Source organism: Pelodiscus sinensis, chromosome 5 (assembly GCF_052426305.1).
Source record: "Pelodiscus sinensis isolate ZL-2025 chromosome 5, ASM5242630v1, whole genome shotgun sequence".
Lineage (NCBI taxonomy): Eukaryota > Metazoa > Chordata > Testudines > Trionychidae > Pelodiscus > Pelodiscus sinensis.
In genome coordinates, this window is record NC_143056.1 from 121,393,269 (window position 1) to 121,412,439 (window position 19,171).

General features: G+C 43.4%; 1 protein-coding gene across 1 annotated transcript; it reads right to left on the bottom strand.

The window, feature by feature from the left end:
* Positions 1-2,825: 2,825 nt before the first annotated feature.
* Positions 2,826-16,519, bottom strand: TALDO1 (transaldolase 1). Its single transcript, XM_006124879.5, has 8 exons — positions 16,256-16,519; positions 10,229-10,352; positions 9,345-9,452; positions 8,449-8,580; positions 7,948-8,123; positions 7,583-7,780; positions 5,954-6,099; positions 2,826-3,044 (listed from the first exon to the last, which is right to left on the bottom strand). The coding sequence occupies exons 1-8, from the start codon at positions 16,350-16,352 to the stop codon at positions 3,012-3,014; spliced, it is 1,014 nt and encodes a 337-aa protein (XP_006124941.1). The 5' UTR covers positions 16,353-16,519; the 3' UTR covers positions 2,826-3,011.
* Positions 16,520-19,171: the final 2,652 nt, after the last annotated feature.

Here is a 19,171-nt window from a genome sequence, read left to right on the forward strand (position 1 = left end):
GATTCCCAGAGACACCCTTTATGGGGGTAGAACCAATACTGTTTGCCTGTATTACAAACCGCGGCCCAGGGAGCAGATTCATTACTACAATTTCACTAGCCTTTACCCTTTTGTTAACAAAACTGAGCATTATCCCGTGGGGCACCCTGGTATTGCGTATAAGGATTTTGGGGACATCAGCCAGTACTTTGGCATTGCTAAAGTTAAAGTGTACCCACCGAGAGGGCTCTATTTCCCTGTTTTACCATACAGTACTGGTGGTAAACTCACTTCTTCCTGTGCACCCTTTGTGCAGAAACAAAACATGAATAAGGAATAAGAAATCCTCCGGAAAAGGGCTTATTTTCCGGAGAATCGCGTCTAGACTGGTGCTTTTCTCCGGCTTATCCCCAAGCCGGAAAAAAGCAGCAGCCATGTAAATGCAAATGCCGCAGGGGATATTTAAATCCCCGTGGATTTGCAATTCCTACTCGTCTCATTAGCATCCCTTTTCCGGAAAGGGGTGCCAATGTAGACGTAGCCTTGAAGTGGAGCTCCAGTAGGGACACTTTGAACACTTCTCTCCATTCTCTGTGCTCAAACATTAATTTAAGTTAACAGGAGTCTTACTATTAGCACCAGCTCTCAGTGAAATCAGCTTCTAAAACCATTAATAGAGGTCAGAAGGATTCATGCTGTGAGTGATTTACAGAATACAAGAGAAAGTGAAAACTTTATCAGCTCTCTTCCTCCCTGCTGCTAGTCTCTGAATGCAGATAAGGCTGTGAGAGCCAACTTCTGCTCTCAGGGCCCAAAGAAGTTAGTGAGTTACATGTACAGATTCCAGGGAAGAATTTAGGCCCTTGCATGTATTTGTATTGTTAAGGCTGCTTTAGCATTTTTGTATTAACACTAAAATCAGAAGAGCATTCCCCCACTTGCCTTAGCTAAATTAGGTAACCATGCTGACTGTTGGCAACCCAATCACAGTGACTATTCCTTTGTTACTTGCTGGGATTTTCTTTGACTGTTCACCATGAATGCATGGGAGTAACAGAGCAGAATATCCTCCTACAAGTTTAGTGCTGCTTTTTAGGAGGCTGAAAGTTCAATTTAATCAGGAAAGAGTTCATTGTGCTGACCTAGAGGCAGATCTTCCTGACATAACTGGCCTGTTATAAACTAATAAGGCTGGAGGACAGATTCAATTATGAACCAGCAAAGAAAAGACAGCAAAAGGGACATAATGAATCATGCACTGATAGAGCTCCACTGAGCAGTCTGCACAACAGATAAATCACTGAGTTTAACAAGTATTGTCATAGGAATAACCTGGACTCCCATTCCACTAGGAAATGTGCCCTGCTGCTACAAAGGATTCATTGTGTGGGAGGGGAGGAAGCTCTAACAGCTGTTCAAATGGAAAAAAGGAACCTTGTTGAGATGGGACTAGTTGGATCTGTTCACAGATGTCATAACAGAAAGAGGTTTGTTCCTAAATTTAAAGGTAATATTAGCTGTAATGTGACCAGCATGTAGTGGTGTCTAATCGATTAGTTCTCATCACAAATCTGTAATCAAATTTAACACTTCAATATTTAAGCTGCTTTGGAGGCCCACTGACACTACTGAGTTGCATGGATTTTGGCGTCAAGGCAAAGCTGCTGCATACTTACATTTGGGCTAGAATCTTTGTACTGGAGCCAATTCTCAGGATAATTTTTCCAACTAAGTGGTTTTTTTGGTGTTGACTTATTTCATGACCAAAGTAACAATGCCTCAATACATTCTTGAAACTAGTTGGTCTCAGTCTACCACTGCAGAGAAAGAGGAACTAGCATGTATGGTGGCAGTTCAGTATATTTGACAGGGTACCTAGGGGACTTCCTCTACACCAGGGCTACTCAACACGTGGCCTGTGGCACAGTTTGGGTTTATGTGGGGCTCAACACATGGCCCACGGGTGGGAGCCAAAACAAAAAAAAGTAGTCAATATAATGGTCTTTTGTTGATATGCATTTTAATAGTTAAATTCCTGGACTGTCATTGTTCATTAAAAGTTGTCATATGGGTGGAAATCAGGTAAATATTGCATTTTATTAATATCAGCAGGACTGACTTAAATGGGACCTGTTTATTGTGTAGTCTTGCCTTAATCTTTGTATTCATGCTCATTAGTGTGAAAGAAGCTTCCAAAGTTGAGTAGCCCTGCTCTACATCAAAATGGCACACTATAGCAGGAACCAGAGCTTGTGTATAGAAGCTGCACCACAAGAACCAAAGGCCTCAGCTGAAACAAAGTTACTACTGCACAAAACCAAAAGGCAGCAGGAACTAAAACATGGAGCTATAAAATGGTTTAACACCTCAGACCTGTCAATTTATGCTCCTACTATATACCAAGTGCTTTTTGATCAGTAGCTATCAGAATGCTATTGGCATTTTCAGTGGAAAGAAGAAAACCGCATGGGGATCTATATAATTTGGAAGCTGCTATTCCATGCTTATTCTTCTGAAGCATGTAATTGTAAGCGTAAGTCCACCTACGATAAATTTGGACAGGCTACTGGACTGAGATTCAGGAAACAGCTACACATGACAATTTCACCCTACTTCCACAACAGATTAAATTTAATCAATTAAATTAAAAAGCCTTCCTAATCTTGATTTTATTGGAAAGATATTTGCCTCTGTACAATGGTTTTGGAGGTTCTGAAAGAACCTCAAGAATCCCTAGTGCCATTTGGGAGGTACATTTAAGATTTAACAGTCAGCTACTTGTTAATTCAAGTGAAAGTGAAGGACTGATTTGAAGAGATAACAAGCTCTAACCTAGAGCACAAAAGTGAAACTTTACACAGAAACTTTAATAATTTGCCAGAATTACTACAAATTGAAAGTGGTGTCCTTTTGCAAATTTATAAAAAAGCATGGAATACAGAACAACTCTGTAGGTAGCTTAAGACTTTACATGTAGATATTTGTACATCCATTTTTAATCATCCACTCATTCAGCAGGAACTTGAGCTTGTCTACTTTCCATTTTTAGTACTGAACATTCGTTCCTGGGGGTGAAAAAAAAAAGTAAATCTGCAGTTAGCATTTCCAATAGAAGTCTTAGACAAGTCAGGAAACAGCCATGTTTTGACCCCAGAATAAGGCAGTACAATAGTAATTGTGCAGTCCATATGAGCAGTATCTTAAACTGATATGAATGTAAATCTACATGTTGATTCAATAGTCTAGACCAGGGGTCAGTAATCTTTCAGAAATGGCATGACAAGATTTAACTTATTCACTATTTAAAAAGTATCAATGGCACACAGATCTGTAAAGTCAATAATAGTCCTACTTACATTTTACCAGTTTCATTAATAAAGATGCAGGTCTTACCATTTAGTGTGAACCTTGGCCTCTTTCCCTGGCTGAGCACACATACCTCTGAGTGTTCAGTTGTTAACTGGCTCCAGGAGGGACAAAACTGATTTAATATGTGAAAATCTGTTCAAAGGCATGTAGATCCAAATGCTGAGCAGTGAAAATGCTACTTTCTTCAAACAGTCAAATTTCACAGGCAGGTAATTCCAACAGGTCATGACAGAGACCCCGTGATCTCTCTCAGTAGCCTCAAGTGTGCACTGCAGATCCCTAAACTTCGAGGCCCTTAAGTCTGAGCATTGTAATTCAATGAACTGCATTTTGAAATCATCAACACCCACCCACTGAAACACTGTCAAATCCATGTCACTGGTATCAAAGTTGACTGGTTTGATTAGAAAGGAAAAATATTGTGCCAAAACATTGGAAATCCTGAAATCTGACAAAATTCCAATGTGAGTTCTTGCATGTACATTTTAATCTAAGCAAACGCTGACAGTGCAATGCTTCCATAGTTCTTTAAGATGTTGGAAATAGCGGAAAGTAGAGGTGTCAATGACCCAAGGAAAAAAATGGCAAGTTTCGCAACAAATGCTTTCCATGTTTCAAAAAGACCCATAACAGTTTGGCCTGCACCCTACAGGAATAGGTTGAGTTTAAATGTGTGGTGATGTCAGAAACATTAGGTGCGTGACCCATTTATTGTCATCCAGTTCAGGGTAGTTTTGACCTTTTTCTGACAAAGATCTTGATTGCATCAAGACAGTCCACAAAACATGTCAAAACTTTCCCACATCTTAACCAATGAACACTCTGTGAAGCAGAATGTCCTTGTATGTACTGTCCATTTCCTTAGGCAGAGCTTGAAACTGCCGATGTATCAAGGAAGATCACATCATTAAGCTCAGTTAGAAATCTTAGCACAAAGACTTTCTTGATGAATAATGCAATGAAAATTTACTATTGGGTGGCCAATTTGATCTTCAATGATCTTTACACATCCCTTCTGTTTTCCGACCATAGAAGGGGCAGTCAGTTGTCTCCGAAAATATTTTTCGGATAACAATTCCTCTTTCCACAAAATGATTAACAAATATTTTCACTATATTTTCCCCTGTTGCTATGCCATGCATGGAGCTCTTCTCAAACTTTGTCCGAGTCACAGTATCTCACAAGAACTGCTAACCATGGTACATCATTTATATTCACACACTCATCAAGTGTGACACTAAAGACCACTGCATTTTTTAATGCCACCATCTGTTATTTGTTAAAATTTTCTCACATTTCACTGGATGCGCCTCTCCACTGACCTGGCAAACACATAAGTCTTTTATTCTGGAGAGGATTGTGTCTTTATTGAACAAACCGTTGAACATCTGAACTGAGAAAAGCCTCTCATATATTCTGTCTGTAAATGGCTTTCCATGTTTTTCAACACACTGTATGATTTTGTAACTTCCCTCTGTGGCTTGATTTTCAATGACAGAAGTGACTCAGCCTTGTCTACCTCATCCTTGAAGTGTTTCTCATGTTTTGTCTAAAAATACTGTCAGGACACTTGATGTGCAGGAAACAATGCTCTCACAACAAAGACTATACTGTTTGTGCTCTATGTTGAGCATATCTGTATTAGTCTCTCCAAGAAGGATGAACTGAACAAACATCTAACTTGCCGCCTTAGGATATGCTATTTTGTCTAAAATGTTTGACCCTCCACTTAAGTGTAAAAAACATGATCAGCAGCTCGCACCACAAGCTCTCCTGTGAACAGGAGAAACTAAGGGGACTTTTCTGGTGAATATACCCATAATACCTTGCGAGAGTTACCAAGAGCCAAGTGCTTACGAAGATTATGTCCAACAAGCTAGCTAGCAAGCTACCTACCATTAGGCTTTCATTGTGCGTGCCACTCAATCATCTCACGTGCCCCTTATGTCATGCATGCTGTACGTTGCCAACCCCTGGTCTAGATGCTATTGATTCACTTATTTCAACAGGCATTTAAAAGTGGTTTGAGGCGCTATAAAAACAGCACTTTATTCAACAGTTTCCTTTGCCTGTTGGGAATCGATAAGCTTGTTTTATGGCTAAAATAGGTCTAATTACTATAGAAGTGCTAAAATTTTACTACCCTTCATACCAATAAAGATATAGATTATGGACATGAACTGGAAGCTTCATTTTTAGATTGTCAGGAATTCATAACAGATGTGAACTGCTCAGAATGCTACCTGGTGACTCAGAGCTAGCTGCTGTGCAGTCTTGATTAGCTACCAGTATAAATACTGATTTGCACTTGGGATAACATTCATATTGGCTTACATCTTGCATTAGTCATTTCTCGCACAAGGTATAACAAGACAAGTGTGTGTTGTGTTTTATATGCTATCGGGGCAGCTAGCAATCTTTGCACATAGGAATGGTGACTTAAATGCAAACTGTAATAGTTAAGTATGGTTTGCATGCAAAGCCTACCAGAACAAACACTGCTTTAAATCCAGACACGACCCACAAGTGAAATGTGGTGCTCTGGTATCATTGAAGGGTCTGAAAAATAGGCGCATACAATTTCAGTATAGAATTCAGCAATTACCTTTAACATTCTCTCCAATTTAACTGCATCAGCAGCAAATTTCCTGATTCCATCTGATAATTTCTCCACAGCCATTTGGTCTTCATTATGTTCCCAGCGGAATGTCTTCTCATCCATGTGGATTTTCTCAAGGTTAGATGCCTGAGCTATACAAAGAGAGTTGAATGATTTTTCTTATCAAAAGATGTTCTCTTAGCAATCACTTATGAATTGTATCTAAAAATAAAGAGCCCCAGAAGTCCCCTGACCTAGTCCCCCCCACTAGCTGGAATTTGAAATCCCCCCCCTCCACAATGCTGACAAGGTGGCCAGACTTACTGTGTAACCATATTTTGGGGAGTAGGATCAATAATATATATGTTATTTGAACTGCTACCTTTAAAGTAATTAATCCAGCTAGTCTAAGTTTTAGGTTAGGGCATATATGTTTATCATTTTTGTATCTAGCTCCTAATGACACTAAGCTTTCAGCCTACAGTACAGAATTACACAATATTCTGCTTGAGTCCTTGCTCGTAGCTACAAAACAATTTGATCTGATTATTCAGCAGATACTTGACAAAAGCTCAGTTGGTAACAAGCTTACCAATTATTAGCCTTATAAGTGATAGCTACAATCATGAGCTGTGTCCAACACCCAGTCTGAATTTTTTTAATTACACATTTGTTTATAAAGTTGAGAGGGAAAAAAAAAAGCCTACAGCTACCAGGAATTCAGGCAAGACCCACCACAACAAAACCTTGCTAAACCAAGTAAGATGCTACATTTCTGTACCATTTAAAGAGAGACCAATTTTTAAAGTAGTTTAAAATGCTGACTACTGTATAATATATTAGTTTTATTTGATCTTTTTCCAGTCTCACAACATTTGGTCTTCAAGAAGTTTAGTTTAAGGATTTTTGTAAAAACACTGTCAAGTCCAGGATACAACTTAGAAGTTGCCCTCCCCACCCTGATTATTTTAGAGAAGTATCACTGTTTTAAGTGTATTCTTGACTTGTATCTGGGTTAATTACTGACCAATGAACTCAAGAAGACTGAAAATCTTAACTGACTACAACTGGGAATTAGATCAAGGTGTGGAGAAGGCTGGATTCAAGGACTGCTGATGGCCACTGTGGGCATGTCTACACTACAGAGAAGGTAGAAGCTGCCACTCTCCATCATCCAGGGTTCGAATTAGCAGGTCTAGTGAAGACACGCTAATATGAACAAAGAGGCGCTCTGGTCAATGCCAGTAGTCCTGCTTCCACGAGGAGTAAGAGAAGTTGAAGGGAGAGTGTGCTCCCTTCGATATCTTGCAGTGTGGACAGCGCCAAAAGTAGAGATAGGTACTTCAAACTTCAGCTACACAATTAACGTAGCTGAAGTTGCTTATCTTAATTCAACTTTATCCCGTAGCATAGACGTACCTGGAGACAGCACAAAGCAGTTACTTTATCTCTTACGTAGATCAAGACGTCTTACCCCTTTTAAAACTTTTAGCTACAGTAACCACTAAATTTAAGCTGAAGCTATATTCTACCACTTACCAAAGCTTCTTCCAGATATCAGCTATGTTCAGTAGCAAAGAGGAGTCTCAGGATTATGGAATAGGTCTATTATACAAGGAAAGAAAACTAACTTACCATCTTTGACACTGAGTGTGGGGGTTAGTTTGGTGTTTTCTTTACTGAGCTCTCCCAGAAGCTTAGGTGAAATGGTAAGATAGTCACAGCCTGTCAGTGCTTTAATCTCCCCAATGTTTCGGAATGAAGCACCCATCACAATAGTCTTGTAGCCAAACTTTTTGTAGTAATTATAGATTTTAGTGACACTCTTCACTCCTATGAAGGAAACACTGGTGATTTGAGACAGTTTTAAACTGCAAAAGATTCTTAATCAAATGTTAGTACCCAATATTTTATTTTCTAGTGTTGTGTTCATTAAAGAAAATTTAAAAATAACTTCATTTGTAGTGAACTTTTTCAATACCATTCAGAGGCAAGATTACCTGGGTCCTCTGAGGGCTCATAAGTCTTCTGGTCTGTGTTTGCAACATGCCAATCCAGGATACGTCCTACAAACGGGGAAATTAGGGTGACCCCAGCTTCAGCACAGGCCACTGCCTGAGCAAAGGAGAAGAGTAAGGTCATGTTGCAATGAATTCCATGCTGCTCTTCCAGAACTCTACAAAAAAAAGTCATCTTAGAACAGAGTCTATCTCCCCCCCCCCATTCAATCTACAATCAAATAGGTTAATAACAAAGTAAAATAATCTGCCACTAATTACTAGTCTGCAGCACATTACTGAACTCTAAAGCAATGAGCTAGGTAGGAATAATAGGAGTATATTTGTCCCACAACTCAAAAGTCTTGGTCATGTTAGCTATAACTCTACTAACTGAATTTACTGGAGCATGTTTCTCAAACAGCCATATATAAACTTTAAAAATACCTATGGACTAGCCATTAGAAGCATATACATTGAAATACACCAGCTACAGACACTTACTTGCCTGCCTGAATCCCCTCCCACGTTGATGACAGTTTTATGAGGATGCGATCTTTACCAATTCCTGCTTCCTTATAAAGGTCAATGAGGCGCTTAGCTCTCTTAATCATTCCTTCCTTATCAAAAGACAACCTTTGAAACAAGACATTGATTCAAGTTAAACATTTGTTGTCTGGAATCTATTTCCTAGATCCATCTCTTTCCAGTTCTACCAACAGATAGTAGTAGACAGTGATGCATGCTCTCACATGGAACAACAGTGTCTATTCGAGTTTCCAGTTTAGCCATAATAATCAGAACTATCACATCGTCCATATTAAATTTTATCTCCCAATAATAGCTCTTCTACTTGGGACTATAGTTAGAAATCTACCCAAAGCATTAAACATTCTCTACGATTAAATGCGCCCCAAAGCTCAAGAAAAACAAATATGTTTTTTAGAAAGAGTTAAAAGGATTAAAAATTACTGTTTTAATAGTCATAAAGAATTTAGATGTTGAGTTGGAACAGAGTAAGGAAATTAACAGGCCTTACTACATGTGCATGTTAAAACTGAAGAGTGCCATTTTGAAAGTTTTGGTGGGAGAAGGGCATAAAGAAACAATCCAACTCAATTCTTACGTTGAAAATTAAGTAAACTGGAAGTCTGAATTTCTTTAAGTCAGAAGACTGGCAGGACAGATTAAGTGATCTTGAACACTTTACTACTGCCTTGAAGATTAACCCTATTTCACACTTAGTTTTGTATAGCATGCAGTAAAAATCTAAATATATTAATTGAACTGTAAAGTTACAATTTGAAGAAAAGATAGCAGATCAGCAAGTTAGGAACACTTTAGTTACAGACTGCCTACAAGAAATCTACAAATTCTGTTCTGGTTCAGAAAAGCCAAACCTTGCATCTACTTCTGTGGACACACGACCTGGTATCCTCTTCAGTATTTCTGCCCCAAACAACACAAAGAGTTTGTCGCTTGCATTTTGCACTTGCTCATCTTCTGACCTGAAACAATAAAAATGTAATTAGTGAAATGTGAGACTGTGGGCTAGCAACCCAAATCTTTGGTTTCCTCCACATACAATTCAAGCATTTAAAAAAAAAAAAGTCACTGAGTAATTCTCCCATACCACTCTGGTCTTTTGTCCCATCTATGTTTCACCAATATTACCAACCTCCATATCGGCTTTTTCATCCATTAACATCTGTGCTACCTATTCATGAAATGCTTTTCCTGAACAAGTCCACAAAGTCTTTTCAAAAGGGACTGAATAAGAATGAGGTCTACACATCTAGACACTCACAGCTGGCACAGGCTCAGACTGTGGAACTGTTCCACTGTTCGTGTAGACTTCTGGCCTCCAAGACTACGTGAGTCCCCTTCACCTTACAGGTTCTTGCAAACTCTGGGCTCCAGCCTGAGCCCAGAAGTCTATACAACAGTGAAACATCTCCATAGCCAGAGACCCATGAGCCATAGGTTTCCCTTTGCTAGTAGATATACCCAGGATATTTAGCAAAGCTACTTACTGGGGCTAGTCTTTACAGTGCTGAGGACAAAACCTGACACTGGATTATATACCTACCACGTGGCCTGTCACCATCTTCACAGATTTGTATATTGCATCCCTTCATTCACACTGTTAGCCAGTCTTCTAGACTGTTCTCAGGAGCAAGATTCATGTGTTTGCTTAGGTTATGAAGAAGTCATTGATCACTACAAATAGTTACATATGACAGCTGATGCCTTAACTGTAAGTCTAATTAATGGTCTTACTTACCCACCAAGCTTATTTCCATACTTGATAGCATCCTCTACTAATTCCTGGTAAGCTGGCATTTGAGCAGCAGCTAATATCAAGGATGGGTTTGTAGTGGCATCCAGAGGCTTATACTGATCAATTGCTACAAAAATAAGAGTGCTAGTTTAAAATAGGATAATCAGCCCAACCAATCAAGTATTATTCTACAGCAGCAAGATTAGTCAACATGCCTCTTAAGTAACAGAATCTATACTGAACTCAAATATGTTTTCTTGACCTAGAAATGGTGCAATAAGATGCCGTCTGCAAGTTTGGGGAATAGTGCCAAAAGGGTCTATATCAGGGGTTCCCAAACTGGGGATTGCAAACTGTCAGCCATTCATGGGGCTGACCCCTTGAGCCCATTAATATAAACTGACCCCTTCTGTTTAATTTATAAAAGTTGGACAAGGAGCCAACATGTATCTATTTGGGTAACTGATAAGCTCATGCTTATTGATTACCTGTTTGATTAGTCTTACCATCCCTACTTAACACACACTCATATAAATAATGTAAAATAAATGGGTTACACACCTGGGTTCAGTACAAAAGTCTACTAGAAGAACTAATTTTTCTTTGTTCCAAGAAGTTGAGACTGACAGGAAAGTCTCAAGGAGGTTGCCAGTGCCCAGGAGAGTTAATCCCTTTGTCCCCTAGCACCTGGATATTTCTGGTGTGACTATGGCTAGAGTTGGTTAAAAAATTTACATGTGCTAAATTTGTTGCCAAAAATCAAGATATTGGGAGAGTTAAAAGAGCTAATGTGACTCTTGATCATCACCACCTCTGGCCAAGGATCACAGTGGGGAATTCTGGCTAAATCAGCCTGAAAGAGTCTCCCTTAAAATCCCTGCATCTTCCACAGTAGTTGTCCCTGAAAATTATGATCGTGTTGCAATCAAACTTCTACTGATCCCTGCTGGTATTTATACTCTGTTCACTACTTGTGTTGATTTACCTTTAAAAACAACGAGCAGTCCTGTGACACCTTAAGAGACTAATATCATGAGCTTTCATGGGTAAAATCCACTTACGCATATGAGTGGGTTTTACCCAGGAAAGCTCATGATACAATGTACAGGCAGTCCTCCGGTTACATGGATCAGACTTAGATCAGATCCCTACTTACAAACGGGGTGAGGCAACCCCACACTAGCTGCTTCCCCCCAGCAGACCAGGGAGATGTGAAGCTAGCGCCCCCCCCAGCAGACCAGGGAGACGCGGAGCGGCTTTTCTCAGCAGACAGTTCAGCTTGAGAATAAAGGACTGAGGGAAGTGAGGTGTGGGAGAATAAAACTGAGCTCTGGAGAAATGTTTGGCTAGAGTTTCCCCTACAATATGTACCAATTCTGACTTACATACAAATTCAACTTAAGAACAAACCTACAGTCCCTATCTTGTACGTAACCCGGGGACTGCCTGTATTTGTCAATCTAAGGTGCCACAGGATTGCTCATTGTTTTTAAAGTTACAGACTAACATTGCTCTGCCCTTGAACTTTTTATTTAAGTTTAGTAATGATTCTCAGCAGCAACATCTGCTTTGTTATCTTTAGCACTACTGAGTTCATGCTGCAGGGAACTTTCTGTGGCTGATTTTTATATTCTTTTGTGCTATAGTCCTTTCTTCCACATGAAGCCTATTCTTGGGGTCAGTGAAGATGTCAGAAGCCAGCATGCATATCAGGAGTTAGCAGATTTACATAACCTACCCTGTCTTAAACACTCTTTTAAAAGGATATTTTTACTTTGCTTAGGTTCAATCTTGGTGACGCAAAGTAAAAAAAAAAACAAAACAAAAAACCAATCACTTGTTCACTGTTTTTTCCCCCCTGCATCTTAGATGAAACCCACGTATTAAAACTACTAATATTCTCAGTCTTAAAAAAAGTAATTAAGTATGAAACTCCCATTACTAAAGGCCTTTGCACACAACTAAAACAATTCAAAACGGACAGCCTGCATATGTTCACGAAAGTTGAGGAAGTAAATCCTAAACTTCAAATATACTGTGTATTCTGCTACATGATTTAAAGAGTATAGCGTCGTGTGTGTTTAGTTATCTATTATTCAGAAAATCTAGCCCCACCCTTTCAATGTTAAGGAACAAAACTGCTTACTCATTTTCATGCTAAATGAAAGAAAATTCCTCTTGTATAACTCCTCTGTCTAAACGGGTTTATTTTGTCATGAGAAAACTCCATAGGAAGCCATTAAAAAAAGCCAAGTAAAGTTTAACAGCATTTTGAAGAAAAAGGAAGACAATCAACTTTGTAAAAATAAGGTTTAGGGGTTTTAGCTCATTTCCATTTTTTAATATTTCCAGTTAATTAATCATACCCAGATTTGATTAAGGAGGAATACTTGAGTCAGAATTGGGGGTTTTAACAAGTACCAAGTGCCATTAGTTTCCCAAATATTCCCTGAAACCAAGATTTATAGTAAATATAAAAATTAACTACTTAAATACTAGCTCAGAGACCTGGACTTGTTTCCATTATCAAGAAAGCTAAACAGCCACAAAGAAAAATAGCTGCACTCAGGAGTTCTGGTAACAAGAGATCTAGAAGGCTGTGTCTAGACTGGCCAGTTTTTCCAGAAAATCAGCTGCTTTTCTGGAAAAACTTGCCAGCTGTCTACACTGGCCGGCTGAATTTCCGCAAAAGCACTGACTTCCTACTGTAAGAAATCAGTGCTTCTTGCAGAAATACTACACTGCTCCCGTTAAGGCAAAAGTCCTTTTGCGCAAAAGGGCCAGTGTAGACAGCTCAGATTTGTTTTCTGCAAAAAAGCCCCGATCGTGAAAATGGCGATCGGGGCTTTTTGCGGAAAAGCGCGTCTAGATTGGCCACGGACGCTTTTCCGCAAAAAGTGCTTTTGCGGAAAAAGCATCCGTGCCAATCTAGACGCTCTTTTCCAAAAATGCTTTTAATGGAAAACGTTTCTGTTAAAAGCATTTCTGGAAAATCATGCCAGTCTAGACGTAGCCCAATAGTTTAATACAACCTGAAACTATTCACCCTTGCATTGTACTAATGCAAACAACTTTTCAGATCCCAGTTCACAAGTCAGTACTGGTGTCATACTTTGACACATTTGCTTATAGGTACATTACACAGATTACTGCAGGGAAGCCACATTTCCAGTAACACACCTGTACCCGCATGTGCATGGCTAACAGAGTCATATTACTACTTTGGTTTTCTACAGTCTTCCATCTAGAGAGCTGGAATTATCTTGCAAAACTAATTAGCTGCATGAGGCAGATATTCTTATTTTATAGGTGAAGCAACTGAATCATAAGAAGGCTGACTTTCCAAGTGAGTCAAAGGAAGTGTGCAGAAAAGATGGTATTATGTATGTTTGATGCCTGCTTCTGGGCCTTCCTCAGAATACCAGCATTTCTCCTGTTGTCTTACAGTTCCTGGTACATCTATATAGTGTTGTTCAGGGTTCTTGTGTTGAATCCAACTCTGTATCAGCATGTTGCACTGTCATATAACCAAAGGCTTCAACTGTGTCCTGCAAGACTAACCACATTTCATAGAAGGCTCTTATCTTTATCTGCAAACTCACCACCAATCCACAGGTGCAACCTCTCATTAAGCAAACGGGACATTTGAGTCTTTCATAACAGCACAAGTTACAAAACAGACAAAGAATTCTTAGCCAAGTTTAACAAAGAGGTTCCTTTTCTTTACAAGGTTATGTTCTCCAAGCAGATTATTACTTAGACCCATGGTGTCCAACACGCTAGCCACTAGCCACATGTGGTTATTTGGCTGGTTGAGTGTGGCTAGTTGGTAGCTGCTGCATCAGAACTGGTTGGACACCATGGACTTAGACCAAAACATTTAAGGCTGTGTCTACACTAGAGAGCTCACAGTGGCACAGCTGTACTGATACTAAGATCTCTCGTGTAGCTGCTTCCAGCAACATAATTAATCCACCCCCAAAGAGCAACAATGGTAGCTAGGGATGTTAACCTGTAGTCCACTACATGATCAACTGATAAGCCTTGGCTTATCAATTAATCTTATTGACTATATGCAATCCTCCCCGCCTTCCTGCCTCTATCAGGGGGAGGAGTGGGAAATGGTGCTGGTGAGGAACTGGCTTTAAGAAGGCTCCCTATGAGTACTAGATCCACCTGCCCCCTCACCCGCATGTTGCTGCCTCAGAGAGGCAGCAGCGCAGAGAGTTATGGGGCAAACTGGAGCCAATACATGTGGGGAGCCAGCTTTCAGCTCTCCATGCCTGCTGGGCTGTGCACCTCCTCCCCCTGTTGCCTCCTATTGATACCCAGGCAGCAGTGTAGGGTGGCAGAGGGCTCCCCAGGAGTGGGGCTGGGAGCACACTGGTTGCTGAGAATAGTCATGTAACCAATTAAGATTTCATGCAGTTACACGATTATTCAATTGTACTGTATCTAACATCCCTAATAGTAGCTAGCTGGGGTAGTTCCCCACTGACATAGCACTGTGGGCACTACCACATATGCAGGTGTAACTTATGTCACTGATAGGTGAGTGGAAGGGAAGGATGTTCACAGCCCTGAACATCATAAGTTTTGCTGACATAACTGGTCCTGTAGATGTAGCTTATTCTAAGGTTCCCCCCCACCCATCAGAGGGGATAATTCCCTACTCCCACATTTCTCAAACTGTGGGTCCTGACCCCCCCAGGGGGTTGCAAGCAACTTAGAGGGGGGTCGTGGTATCACAAAGTTTGAGACCTCCCACCCTACTCAATACTTCGTTTTTGCTGTACACTGCTGGGGTGAACATTCCCTGTGTTTCATTCATGTCTGCTCATGAAGTAAGTTACAATCTGAATGAACATGGGTTACAGTGCTGTACTCTGTGCTGATTAGGCCTCAGCTGAAATACTGTGTCTAGCTCTAGGCCCAACATGTCAAGAAAGATGTGGAGAACTTGGAGACGGTCCGAAGATGAGCAACAAAAATGATTAAAGGTCTAGAAAAACATGAGCTATGAGGGAAGACTGAAAGAAACTGGGCTTATTTAGTTTAGAAAAGAGAAGACTGGGAGGGGACATAACAGTTTTCAAGAATCTAAAAGGGTGTTACAAGGAAAAGAGAAAAATTGTTCTTGGCCTCTGATGATAGGACAAGAAGCAATAGGCTTAAATTGCAGCAAGGGAAGTGTAGGTTGGACATTAGGAAAAACTTCTTGATTGTCAGGGCGGTTAAACACTGGAATAAATTGCCTAGGGAGGTTGTGGTGTCGCCATCACTAGAGATATTTAAGAACAGGTTAGCCAGTCATCTATCAGGGATGATTTAGACCAGTGGTTCTTAACCTTACTGCAGCCTGCACCTCAAAATATGTTCTCACACCCCTTATTAAAAATCATTGTAGTAGGTAAGTTCTTTAAACCTAAGATCTATCACAAAAATCTGGTATGTCTCGCACCCCCAGAAAGGGCATCTCGCACCCCCGGGGGTGTGTGTGTGTGTGTGTGCGCGCGCACACCCCAGGTTAAGAACCACTGATCTAGACAGTGCTTGGTCCTGCTGTGAGGGCAGGGGACAGGACTTGATGACTTCTCAAGTTCTAGTATTGAATGACATACATTTTGCAAGACCCAGAGGCAAGAGAAGGGCTACTAGTAGCAAGGGACCAGTGCTTGCTTCCCACCCCCACCCCCATCAGCAGCACCAGTTCAAACGAGGGCTCCACTTGCCAGCTGCCTACGCCCCCCCCATCGTGAGGTGCCCCCCCCCCCCCACTGGGACTCAGGTTAGTGGCAGAGGCAGCCGCATCCCGCCCAAGAGGGAGGGAGCCGGAGAGCTCGGGCCTTACACATGGTCTCAGACCCTCCCCAGCCGGATCGGGCCCCACCCGCCTGGGGGGGGAGGAGGGGGCAAGCGGTTCACGCGAGTCGGGAGCCTCCCCAGAGCCGAGCGGGACGGGGACCGACCCCTGCCCTAATGGAGGCAACGGGCCCCGCACGCCCGGCGGGGGAGGGGGCGAGCTCGCACCGTGGAAGTCGCCGGTGTCCGCCACCACCGTGGTGTGCTGCTTGAGCTGCTCCAGGGCCGACTCCATCTTCGGCCGCTTCACGGGGGACAGGGACATAATCCGTTGGGGGCGCCGGCCCGCAGACCCTTTATATACCCGCCGAGAGGTCACCCGCGCGCGCTCGCCGCATCCGACGCACGACAGCTAACCCCACAGGAGGGAGGGGAGGGGAGGGGCCCCAAAAGCGCGTGACCGGCGCCGAAAGCAGAAGCGACGCCGGCGGCGGTGGTGGTGGCGGCGGCGCCGCGCGCCTATCTCTCTGACAGCCAATCCGTGCCGTGGAAGAGGAGGCGGATGAAATGAGGAAAGGGTCGATAGCCAATCAACAGCGAGAGCAGCGAGGGAGCTAACCAATCAGGACGTGCGGAAGAGAAGGCCTCTGATTAGTTGAGTAGATGGCGTGTGAGGAGGGTGCATGTGTCCTGGGGATACGTGAGCACGAGCACGGTGACTGGTCACCGCAGCGCGGCAACAGAAGCGGAGACTCTGTAGGGGTAGGGCGAGGGGCGCGACCCCGCCCATCGCGGGAGGAGGAGGAGGAGGCGGCACGTCTCGCGAGAGCTTTGTGTCCGTTGGTTGGGCTCTCCCGGGTCTGGTCCGTTGGTGCCTCTTCGCTATGGGACCCTCCCCCGCGAAGCCTCCCCCTAAGCCCTAGGACCCCCCCCCCACTCCCAAGCCCTGGGTATGGCCCTGGCTCCTCCTGCCGCTCTGGTGCCTGGGCGGGTCCCTGCCCCCCCTCGCCCCCGCCAGGCTGGAGCCGCTCCCCAGGCCCGGCGCGAGGCTGGTTTTTCTGTCAGACAGGGACGGTTCACGTGGCCGGCTGAGGAGGGGAAAGGCGGGGCCGGGTGCGGCGCCCGGGGCCGCTGAAGGGTTGCTAGTAACAGGAAGAGCCGGCGGGAGGGGAAGGCCCGAGCTCGAGGTGCAAGGCGGAAGGTTTTCTGTGTTTGGGGACCCTGGCATCATAACCACAGAGCACTAGGACTGGAAGGGGCCTCCAGAGACCAAGTCCGGTCCCCTGCCCTCCTGGCAGGACCAAGCACCATCTAGACCAGTGGTTCTCAACCAGTGGTAGGAGTTCCCTTGTGAAGCCTGGTGGGGAAGGGGGGGGGGGTATGTCAACACAACTGAAATGTGGAGAACTGAATTTTTAAGTTTTACAGCTCCTTTATTATGTTTGTACTTTTAACACCCAAAGATTTCATTACCTGCCTGGCTACGATTAAGTTGCTTAAACAAATGTGTTTGTTGCAAGGGTAGAAAAACTGTGTGTCTGAAAACTGTAGGTATTGGGGGGTAAAAAAAAAGTTGAGAAACACTGATCTAGACCATCCCTGACAGGTGTCTGTCTAACTTGCTCTTAAATATCTCCAGTGGTGGAGATTCCACAGCCCCCACTAGGCAATTTATTCCAGTGTTTAACCACCCTGACAAGTTTTTCTTAATGCCCATTCTTCACCTAGGACAGTAGTTTTCAACCTGTGTTGACATGTCTAAGATGGGACACTATTGTGCCTAGTTCTGGGCACCACATTTCAAGAAAGATGTGGAGAAATTGGAGAAGGTCCAGAGAAGAGCAACAAAAATGATTTAAAATGTGACTTGTGAGGAAGACTAAAAGAATTGGGCTTGTTTGGTTTAGAAAAGAGAAGACTGAGAGGGGACATGATAGTAGTTTTCAAGTATCCGAAAGGGTGTTACAAGGAGGAAAAATTGTTCTCCTTGGCCTCTGCTGATAGGACAAGCAGCAATGGGCTTAAATTGCAGCAAGGGAGCTGTAGGTTGGACATTAGGAAAAACATCCTAACTGTCAAGGTGGTTAAACACTGGAATAAATTGCCTAGGGAGGTTATGGAATCTCCATCTCTGGAGATATTTAAGAGCAGATTAAACAGACATGTGTCTAGGTTGATCTAGCTCAGTAGTCCCCAACGTGGTGCCCGCAGGCGCCATAGCGCCCGCTGGGGCATTTATGTGCACTCGCCGAAACATCTGGGCTGGCCCCGCCCCCAGCGCGCGACACATGCGTGGTTCCGGCCCCAGGTGTGTGGTGCATGGGCGGCCCCTGCCCTGGGTGCGCGGCACATGCGTGGTGCCGGTCCTGGGCTCAGGGTGTGTGGGCAGCCCCTACCCCTGGCACGTGGCACATGCACAGTTTCGGCGCAGTTTCGGCGCAGGGTGCATGGGCGGCCCCTGACCCAGGCGTGTGGCACGTGCAGTGCCGGCCCTGGACTCAGGGTGCATGGGCAGCCCCCACCCCCGGGCATCTGGCGCATGCGTGGCCCCACCCCTGGAAGCGCAGTGTGTGAGCGGCCCCGCCCCTGGGCGCCCGGCAGCCACGAAAGATTGGGGACCACTGATTTAGCTGGTGCTTGGTCCTGCCATGAGGGCAGGGGACCAGACTTGATCTCTGGATGTCCCTTCCAGTTCTAGTGTTCTATGATTCTATGATGCCAGTGTCCCCAAACACATAAAACCTAGTATTCTATGATTTCCAGTGGGTTCTGCACCTCCATTTGAAATTCTGTTTCGGTCTGCAAATGAGAAAAAGGTGAGAAATCACTGACCTAGGAAGTAAACAGTAAGTTTACTTCATGGAACAAAATGTGTTAGCCAGTGTTGGCTGAAAATGCTAGAAAGAACTTGTGTGAGATCAGATCCTTTGGTCAGGCAGCTAGCTTATTAGTCAAGGTTAGTCTCTAGAATAGTGGTCCCCAACCATTTGACATCGCTGGGCACCAGGGGCTGTGGCCATTCACCTGCCGGGCACCAGAGGGCGGGGACACTCGCGCACCAGGGGGGCAGGGCCGCGTATATGCCACACCCCAATGAGCCACGTGCCTGGGGCCGGTACTTCCCATGTGCCATGCACCGGGAGC